The 9,966-nt window shown below is 55.5% G+C and overlaps 1 protein-coding gene across 1 annotated transcript; it reads left to right on the plus strand.

Annotated features, from left to right (window-relative positions):
- Window positions 1-272: 272 nt before the first annotated feature.
- RPS4X (ribosomal protein S4 X-linked) lies at window positions 273-7,905 on the plus strand. The gene is made up of 7 exons (XM_075896574.1): window positions 273-350; window positions 575-652; window positions 1,531-1,711; window positions 2,373-2,470; window positions 4,920-5,091; window positions 6,559-6,716; window positions 7,742-7,905. The coding sequence occupies exons 1-7, from the start codon at window positions 348-350 to the stop codon at window positions 7,841-7,843; spliced, it is 792 nt and encodes a 263-aa protein (XP_075752689.1). The 5' UTR covers window positions 273-347; the 3' UTR covers window positions 7,844-7,905.
- Window positions 7,906-9,966: the final 2,061 nt, after the last annotated feature.

Consider the following 9,966-nt stretch of genomic DNA (forward strand, 5'->3'; position numbering starts at 1 on the left):
GCGCAGCACCGCGTGGCGCTAGGGTGGGTAGCGTTCCTCTCCCCATTGCAGGGGACCAGCCCCAGGGCACCCAGCAAGCCAGTGGCGGAGCCAGGCCTGCTCTGCGGGTGCCTCGTGCATTAGCCGGCTGCCCAGCTGCACGCGGCTCTTCCTGCCCAGCCCCAGGACTCTCGACCAGCCAGGCCGGCCACTGACTCCTCTGGCTGCGCTGCCGCCTCCCCGCCGGCAGGGGGCGCTGTGGCGCACTCGCTTGCAACCGGGCTTGTCCTCGCCGGGCCGCCGTCCAGCCGGCCGGATATCCGTGGCGAGGCGGAAGCGGCGGGCCCTTTCCTCGGCACAGCGCAGCCATGGTGAGTCGTGCGCCCGGGCCCTGCCCCGCCATCCGCCGCCATCCGCCGCCCGCCGGGGCCCGGCCGGCGCGAGGGGGCCCCGCCGTTGGGGGCCGGGGGGAGCGGGGTCGGACCCCGGAGCCGCTCGCCCCGCCCGGCCGCGGAGCGCCCCGCACGGGGGGTCCGGCCTGAGCGGCCGCCGGGCCCGCAAAGGGGGGGGTCCTGAGCCGCCTCTTTCTCCCCAGGCTCGCGGGCCCAAGAAGCACCTGAAGCGCGTCGCGGCGCCCAAGCACTGGATGCTGGACAAGCTGACCGGAGTGTTCGTAAGTGCCCCGGGGAGCCCCGGCCGCGCGGGGGCCGTTCTCCGGGCTGCTCGCCCTTGGGGGGCGGGGCGGGGGGCGGGGGCGGGAGTGGTGCTCGCAAGGGAGGGAAGCCCGTTGCCTCTGTGGCCTGCGTTCGCACAGCGACTCGGTGCCGTGTCACAGGAGAACTCAGCGTTTGCATCCACTAAACTCACAAATCTAAACTAAGTGCAGCCTGGGTCTTCTCGCCCTCTGCAAGGCTGCTGGGTTTCATTCCTGTCTGAAAACTGCACGTCCGACTGGTTTGGAAGAGACTGGCCTGGCTCATTTCCCTGCTAGCTTGTGGTTTGCCCCAAGCGTAGATTAAGTTGCATATTTAGCCCTAATTAAACCAAATTGCGTGCATTTACTTTGGAAGTTTGAGTGTTGCGATGTGAAAAGTGGGATGATTAGGGTGTATAGGTACAGAACTGAATACACAGTGTAACATGTCAAACCTGTATCAAATTCAATTCCAAACATCTTTACACTTTCGACTCCTATTCCTCCCCTTCCGCCAACAGCCTGAGAAAATAGATGGGTCATGCTTTCTGCCCGAGAGGCTAGTGAGATGACATTGGAGTCGAGTCTGCTCATTGAGAACTCCGTGCCCCTAGTCACCAATAGTTTACACCCAGGCACTGCTGTTGAGTGTGCTTCTACTGTTGCTGTCTCTGGCATATAAGGAGCAAGGTTGTCTGTGAGCCAATGGGATCCAGACTGCGTGACATTGTGAAGAAGTCATAAGTCTAACCCAGTATTTATTGAGCACTTGCTGTTTCTCTTTTGGAAGATCAGTGTTACTATTTGCTGATGTGATAGCACAGTTGGCATAGACTGAATTTTTCTTCTGTTTGTAGGCTCCTCGTCCATCTACAGGCCCCCACAAACTGAGGGAATGCCTTCCACTCATCATCTTCCTTAGGAACAGGCTCAAGTATGCCCTGACAGGAGATGAAGTCAAGAAGATCTGCATGCAGCGGTTCATCAAGATTGACGGCAAAGTCCGCACTGACATCACCTATCCTGCTGGCTTCATGGGTGAGTGGAGACAACTCTTGGGAGATGTGGGGGGGAGGGGGAAAATGCTTCTTTTAAGGAGCTGTTGCATGGCCAAGAATGAGCCTTCCGTCCCCGTGCCCTAAAAGCCAGTGCTTGGTCTTGGTAGTTGTGCAGCTGGGTGCTGTGCAGTGTGGGTTGTGTTGCTTAATGTTTTAAGTGCGTGTGTAACCAGAGGCCACAGTTGGCCAAACGCGGCATTCGGTGCATCATTGACATGCTTGCTCCAGATGTTGAAGGTAGTTTCTGGGACCCTCAACTGATTAAATTGAAGAGCATCTGGCTGAGTCTTCAGAACTGTTGGCTTGTGTTCCTAGTTGAACAAATTGTATAAAACTACCCTTCTCTGAGCATCCTTGGGCTGAAACACTGATTTGTGCGTAGAACCCTTATCCCGGGAACGTTTGCTGTAGCTACTTGGCAGTTTGATCAAACAGAAAATAAAGGAAGTCCACTTAAAGCTCCATGCTGAGCTGCTCTGCATGCTTCTGCTCCTCTTCCCCACCCTTCCCCCACAGCTGGGGTAATGGCAGTGCGCAGAGCTGCTCCTCCCATAGCAGGGGGGTGAGGAGGGGGGTTGTGCCAGGGAGCACAGACCCACAGTGCCCTCCCTGGCCTGCCTCATGATTGTTTTTTAAACCAGATGTCATCAGCATCGAGAAGACTGGTGAGCACTTCCGTTTGGTATATGATACCAAGGGTCGTTTTGCTGTTCACCGCATCACAGCTGAAGAGGCCAAGGTGAGTCTGCTCTGGCAGGGCTTGGTGATGTTTCATTAGCTTTTGAACCTGGTGCCTGTGTTTTGCTGCAGATATCAAACTGCCAAGTGTGTGAGTCTAAGTTGGTGTCAGCCCTACTGCCTTGAGAGTTACGCTGTGTCTACACTGGAAAGGTTTGGTGATCAGTGTCGCAAAGGTCAACAAAAGTGAAAACTGGTCAGACCAGTTTTTCCGCCTCTCATTGTCGACTTTTCATGGCCACATTGCTAGCGCCCTGTCCACAGAGCAAAACATCCACAGTGCAGTGTTGAGGGAAGGCAGAGCTGCTCTGTAAGCTCTCCAGCTGAGGGATGTCAAAGCAGCAAAGCCGTCTCTCCAGCCCTCTTCCAGCAGCAGCCTGCCTGCCGCTGTGTTCCTAGTGCAAGGCAGTACAGAAGCACTCCAGTAGTTTGTTCTTTGGAGCAGCTCACTCAGCAATCCATGCCTGCAGGGCAGCAAAGATCACACAACACTGAGCACAGCTATCAGGGCAGGCATTGTGGGATACTTGTGAAATCTCTTGCAACTGCTGGAAGTTTTGTTGCCAAGACTGGGTGTTTTTCCTGACAAAAGTCTCAGTGTAAACACTCTTACTGTTTTGTCACCAGAAGGCAGTTTTTGGTGACAAAATGTGCCAAGCCCTTAGACTGAATGACCCAGATAATCAGGTGCGGTGTCCCTGGAGTTCAAGGGGTGGAAGTGGAGAGGACTTGCATAGTCTCCGGGCACAGAAGGACGTAGCTAGCTGTCCAGTATGCGGCGGTCTAAAGAGGAGTCTGCTGTGGTGTTACCCTTGCTGTAAACCCTTTTTTTGGAGCCTTTGAATAGGGGATGATGTGCAGCTCTTCATTGGGGTGTCTACAAAGCGCTTGAAGTAACACAACATAAAAATGGTCAAAATACTCAGTTGGCTACAAGATCAGCAGCGCTATTCCTCGGTTAATTGCTTCACTAAAGAGCTATGGGCAAATGTTCACGCCTGAGTTCTTGTGCAGTGCGCTACTCTCCCTGCACCTGTGGTCAACTAGTCCCTTTTCGGCAGCCCCAAACTGCTGCCTTAGGCCAGGGAAAGCCAATATCTGGGCTGCAGGCCAAATCTGGACCACCAGGTGCTTTTAACTCTTTCCTCTAGTCCCAGTGTCACTTGTTCGTTTCTTTTGGTTGCCATTTCGGGTTGCGCAGGTGTCCCTAATGGGACAGTGAAGTCTAGTGTCTTGGTGGTGGTCCGTGAGCAGGAAAGGTCTCAGCTTGACTCCCAGGTCCCAGGGGGAGACGTTAAGGCTGGTAGGTTAGGAGAAAACATTTGATTTGTAAACTCAGGAATTTAGATGAGACAGACAACAGACAGCTGGCCACTGTGCTGCCTTTGGTTGTACTTCTGAGCAGACCCAGGCTGAAATCTCCTTGTGGAGCTTTTGAAGCACTTGGCTTCTCTAGGAAGTAACATTAGAGTAGCATTAAGAGGTGAAGATGAACTTGTTTTGCTGCAAAGCAGGTGAGGGTGGATATGAACTCAGTGCCTGACTGCTCCGATCTCCAGGCTACGCTGCAGTCTGATTCTCTCCTGTATGTACACCACAGAGACATGAAGCAGCCATGCAGGGCGCAGAGCTCAGAAAGCCCTTAGACACCCAGAGCTCTGTAGGGTGGGCTACAGCTGGAGACTGACCCCACAGGAAAGGGTTCTGACAACTGCTCTTTGTCATGGGCCACGGTCTTGAGATCAAGAATGGAAGCAAAATCTGGAAATCGGTTTCTCTTCTACTTGCCTGTTAGGTTTGCAGCTCCCTTTGTAAGAGGCTTTCAGCTTGTGTTGGGAAGCTCCGAACGCCGAGCTGAAAAGGCTCAAGTGGCGTTTGGCCTCAGCCGCGTCCTTGTTGCAGAGCCGGGATGTCAGCGAGCGCCTGATGGAGACGGCAGTTCTCTCCTGACTTGCCCAGGGCCGGCAGCAGGACCCTCGTGGTGGGAGTGCTGGGACGGGGGAGTTGCTCTTTTTAACTCCACTCGGGAGTAAATGATTATTTTGAAAGTCTCTGCTCTGAAGTGGAGCTTGGCCTCTGCCCTCGGCACGGGGCTCATGGAGCAGGGCCACAGCTGCAGTGTGGCAGTGACACACTTTAACCTCTTCAGTGTGGTGCCCTGGGGAAATAGGCTGTGCTGGATTTTGGAATTTTCCCGACCGTAATGAAGGGTGCTGGGGGCGCGGGGTCTGGGCGGGCATCCAGACCAGCGCTCGGCTGCACTGCCGCTGCCCCCGCTCTCTGGCAGAGCTGATCCCTCCTGTGCCAGAGGCCAAACCATGGGTGTTCCTGGATCCCGGGGGCTGGGATTATGGAGGTTGAAGTGCGCTTCATGCATTGTACCTAGCTCCTGCCCTGTAAGCCACCGTTGTAGCCTGCTTGCATTCATTGCTGTTGGCTTGTGTTCCCAGTACAAGCTGTGCAAGGTGAGGAAGATCTTGGTGGGCACTAAAGGAATCCCTCACCTGGTGACCCACGATGCCCGCACCATCCGCTACCCAGATCCCCTCATCAAGGTGAATGACACGATCCAGATCGACCTTGAGACTGGCAAGATCACAGACTTCATCAAGTTTGACACCGGTACGTTCCTCCAGCCCCTCCCCCACTCGGCTCTCCGAAGCAGAGGACCACGATTTCCCTGTGAAACTGCCTGGGCAGTTTCGCACTGTGGTGATGAGTGCAATGGCAATATTGGCTTGCTGGGTCCGAGCACAGTGCCCTGCAGCTGTTGGGGATGTGGGTGTGAAAATCGGCACAGAGCTGACGTGTGGGCAGCGGTGCCTGGGGGTGTTGCTTTGCCAGGTGGGTCTAGAATCGGCAGCTCCCTTAGGCCAACTCTTGCCTGTCGCCTGCGAGCATTTGATTCTAGGCATGGGATGGCACAGGAGTGGGGGCGAAGTTTCACTGCCCCTGCCCTGTCGTGCTCGAGAGCCGCTCCCCCAGGATACAGTTGAGGCAGGCTGGTGCTGTTTCAAAGGCAGCGCCTCTCCAGCAGGCCTGAACTCTCAGGCTGCAGCGGCGCAGGGACAGTGCAGCTCACGGGCTGCCTGGCACAGGAGCGTGGATCCGTCTCACAGAATAATGTAATGTGATGGCCTCAGCCAGGGCCAGATCTTACGTTCTGTTTGCCAGAAGGGTCTTCTCCCCTCCGGTGCTCTGCTAGTCCTGCAAGAAGAGGACGTGGTTCTCCAGTTGTCAAGGCGGAGGAGGTGCCCCCTGTGTGACCTGGGGGGGAGAATTTACTGGATGTGGACTGCCCTCCCCCAAACAGAAGGCAGCCCAACGTCTCCTCTTCCTTGCCCAACCCAGAAGGGGTGCCGCATGTGCTGGGATGCGATCCCCGCTGCAAACCCAAATTAATCTCTTGCCCGAGTGATGCATTTGTGCCTTGTTGTGGAGGGGCTGGCCGTAACTGGTACTATAACATCTTGTGCCATGCTAAGGCAGGGACAGATCCACGGGGGGGGGGGGGAGGTGCAGCTTTCTGTAAATTCTGCAAAAAGTGTGGCTTGTGTTTGATGTCACGTCTCAGCATCAGTATTGCTCCATGCAGGAGCTTAAAGAAATTCCTGAGAAATTCACTTCAGAAGGACCATACTGAGGGGTTTGGGGAGAACCCTGGGTCATAGCTAGGGCCCTACCAAATTCAGTTCACTTGCGTCAGTTTCACAGTCGTGGGATTTTAAAAAGTCATAATTTCAGCTTTTAAGTCTACAAGTTCACGGTGTTGTAATTGTAGGAGTCCTGCTCCAAAGGAGTGTGTGGGGAGGGGAGTGGGGGGTTGCACGGTTATTGTAGAGAGTTGTGGTTCTACTGCCCATACTTTTATGCTGCTGCTGGTCAGGAGCCCATGCTGAAGCGCTTTTTCCAACTGGTAGTGTTTCTGCGTGGCCTCTGCCAGCGTGTGACCGTACCGTACCAGCAGCAGAGCAGGCAGCTGGAGCCCCATCTCTAGCAGTGGGCCACACGTGGTACAGATGATGCACGTGGTCAGAGAGAGATTGGAACTGAGATTCAGACTGGCTAACGGCCCTTCCTTCCGCATAGGTAACCTGTGTATGGTGACTGGCGGTGCTAACTTGGGCCGTATCGGTGTGATCACGAACCGGGAGAGACACCCAGGCTCCTTCGACGTGGTCCATGTGAAGGACGCCAATGGCAACAGCTTTGCCACTAGGCTCTCAAACATTTTTGTTATTGGCAAAGTAAGTGGGAGCAGCTGGAACCGGGGGTGTCTCCCTCCCTTCCTCCCTCCCTTGAAGGGGCAGGCTCGCTGCAAGGGAGCCGGACGTGCTCTGGCGGGGGCAGCGAGCTCCTGTGCTGTGCCATGGAAACCTGCCTGCTCTTTACCACGCTGGCCAGAAGGGACCTGCTGGTGATCTAGCCCATTCTCCAGTGCAGAGGCGTGTGGGGGAGGGGTACACCTGCAGAAACCATGCGGAGCCCTGTGGCACCTTAACACCCAACAGATCTATTTGGAGATACGTTTCCATGGGCACTGCCCACTGCCTTGGGTGCTTCCCTCCCCAGTGTCGCGCAGGCCAGAGAACTTCCCTGGGCCAATTCGCTGCCGGCTAGAGCACGTCTTGTAGAAAACATCACTTGAAAACCACCGCAGCCCTCGTAAATTGTTCCAGGGGCTAGTTACTGTCCTAGGGCCTCCTCCTGAGAGATGAGCCTGTCACTCTGTACTGTGTGGCTGTCTGCTCAGTGGTGCTGGCGATAGGTCCTGCATATAGGGAAAGCCCCCATGATCCGATAATCTGCTGGGGATTGACCGGCGAGCTGGGACCAGGGAACGCGCTGGCCCAGCAGCTGACTGCGCCTCACGTTTTGGGGTTAATTTGACTGATTTCTGTGATGGATTTCTTAGGCTAAGGGCTTGTCTAAACGAGGCTTTTAAACCAGGTCAGTTAAACTGGCACAGATCTCTGTGGCTGCTCGTGTTCTGCGTTGAAGCATTTATTTCAGTGTAACTTAAAATCTGCTCCCAATAGACGAAAGCTAAACTGAAGTGAGTGTCCATGCGGCCGCTTGCACCTGTGAATCCCATCGTCAGCTCTTGTGTTAAACAAGCCCCTAGGAGCTACAGCCCAGGGACGGGAGTTCTCTTCTCAAAGGGAGATTCTCCTAGCCCTGGAGTGATCTGGGGGGGGGTGGGGAGAGCACTTTCCATGCTATTGAAGGTTGCTTTGTTGTGCCAGATTGTGATTCTCCCCTCTTGCTTTAGGGTAACAAGCCCTGGATCTCCTTGCCCCGCGGGAAGGGAATCCGTCTGACCATTGCCGAAGAGCGAGACAAGAGACTGGCAGCCAAGCAGAGCAGCAGCTAAACGCTCAGGAGGGGACTAACAGCAGACGGCCTTTTCCTTTGTCAAATAAAATTGTTACCACACGAGGCAGCCTTTTCCCTGCAGCCATGGCCAAAGGGGCAGTGCACTGCAGCTGGGCCAGTGAGAGGGCTTTGGTCTTGCTGGGCACCAGGTCACGTGGACGAGGCAGCAGCGGGACGGCCTGTCCCTTTTTAAAAACCCAATTCTGCCCTAAGTCACAGTGGCGCTTACTGTACTAGGCCCAGTGTGAGACCAGCAAACCTGGCAGCAAGTCTCCTTCCCCTTTATAAAAGTCCAGACAAGCCTTTGTCTTTGTATCCCCCCCACACCTCGCAGCGAGACTCCCACAGCCCTTTATCAGAGGCCTGGTGCCATCCCCGTGTGACCTAAGTCCTGTCCATTTCCTGCAGTAATCACGGGCTGCTGCACTTTGTAGTCCCAGCCCTTAATAGGGTCGGCAGCAGACTGGAACCAACCTTGATTCTGTCGCAGGCAGCGGATTTAGGACGCTGGTTCCGTTGGGTATCTAGAATGAACAGAGGTAATGGTGCCTCCTTTCAACCTGTGCTGCTGGTCAAAGGGCCCTGTGGCTGTTTGTGCTGGGGCCCTGGCAGGACAAGGGGACTGGGCAGTTGCTCAGTGGCAGGGCTAGAGGGGGGTGAGTGCCCTGCATGTGCCCTCAGCTGCTGAGAGCTTCCCCAAGGAGCAGGCTCCTCCCCCAGGCCAGGCCTGCCCTTTCCCCACCATCTGCTTCAGATGAAACCTTGTTGCAAAGAATGTACGAAGTCCCTGACGCCAGCAGAATGGAAGGTGCGGTCCCCTAGCTTACTGCTTCACGCACCTTTGGTCATCAGGCCCTCGAGTGCTAGTTTTCCCTGGGTCACACGACTCAGGCTCCTGCTTGGCTTTCTTGTTTTGCCTTCTGTCCTCTGTTCTATACCCCCTTCTACCCAACCTGGTTCTGAGCCCCCTGGAACCGCTGCTCACCTTGTGCTTGGTTTGGGGCAGGTTTTCTCTGGTCCTACATGTGGCTGCTTACATGTTTCTTGAAACTACCTTAGGAGAAGGGACATTGCACATCAATATGAAGGAGATTTTTACCAGGTTGTCATTTTGATTCTTAACTGCAGCTCAGATACACAGGCCAGGAGTTTTTCATCCTCTTCCTGTTCTTGGGGACTCTAGCTGCTCCCCACACAGTTTTCTACACCAAGGAATTTTTGTACAATGCTCACGTGGCCACCTCGCCCTGGGCACCTTTTTGACTTAGAGCACCTCCAGCAGCGTGTCCCCTGCAGTGACGCTTCAGAGCTGTTAGCCAAGCTGTGTGTTTAGCTCCACTTCGCGCTCTGCATGGGGCAACGGCTTAGAACGTGCCACATCGCCCTTCAACCTCCAAGGAACCAGGCCCTAGGGCCTCGCCTGCGCTGTGCTGCTGTCTCACGCTACGGCTACAGGGGCTTCCCATTCCTCTAGTAACCTCCCTGCAAGGCCGCTGGGAGCCGCCTGGTGTCCAGCAGTGAGGCAGGTAGCTGTGTCGACCTCCATTTTCAATGCTCCAAATGCGAATCCCAGCAGCACAACCCTCATTCCTCTTCCCCATCTTTTAATTCAGGGTTGGGGAAACTAAGGCCTGGGGGTCAGATATGGCCCCTGGCTTGCCTGGATTTGGCCTGAGTCTCAGGGTTCCCTCCCAGGCCCCATGATGATGTTCCAGCCCCCTCGCCAGCCACCCATGGAGTTGGAGCTCTCAGAATCTGCTAGCTGGGCCCCCACGGCTCTGGGAGTGAGGGGAACGTGGGGCTGTCCTCAGGGGCCAGGCGTCTCACTTGTGTGCAGCCCTCGACTGATTTTTCTGTGGGTCAGGACTCCCCCCTTCCCCCAGGTTCCTCCCCTCCGTTTGAAGTGGCGTTCGGGCAATGGGATCTACGGACCCATCAGCGACTGGAATGCCCGGCCTGCTCTGAGTCACCCGCCTCCCTCTGTAACAAACTCCCTGCCTGCCCCCAAGACAAAGCTGGGCTTGCCGCTGTAGGCGCTGGCAGCGCCGATCAGTCCCACGCAGAAGCGCCAAACAGCTCAGAAGCCTCCGGTCTCTGCTGGCGTTGGTGCTCCGCTCGCTG

This window comes from Pelodiscus sinensis, chromosome 13, assembly GCF_049634645.1.
Source record: "Pelodiscus sinensis isolate JC-2024 chromosome 13, ASM4963464v1, whole genome shotgun sequence".
NCBI classification, from domain to species: domain Eukaryota; kingdom Metazoa; phylum Chordata; order Testudines; family Trionychidae; genus Pelodiscus; species Pelodiscus sinensis.

What these genes read in the sequence shown, in the direction of transcription:
- RPS4X (XM_075896574.1), top strand. An exon ending in TCACAGCTGAAGAGGCCAAG is followed by an intron (nt 2,471 to 4,919) that starts GTGAGTCTGCTC and finishes TTGTGTTCCCAG; the next exon opens with TACAAGCTGTGCAAGGTGAG. An exon ending in CTTCATCAAGTTTGACACCG is followed by an intron (nt 5,092 to 6,558) that starts GTACGTTCCTCC and finishes CCTTCCGCATAG; the next exon opens with GTAACCTGTGTATGGTGACT.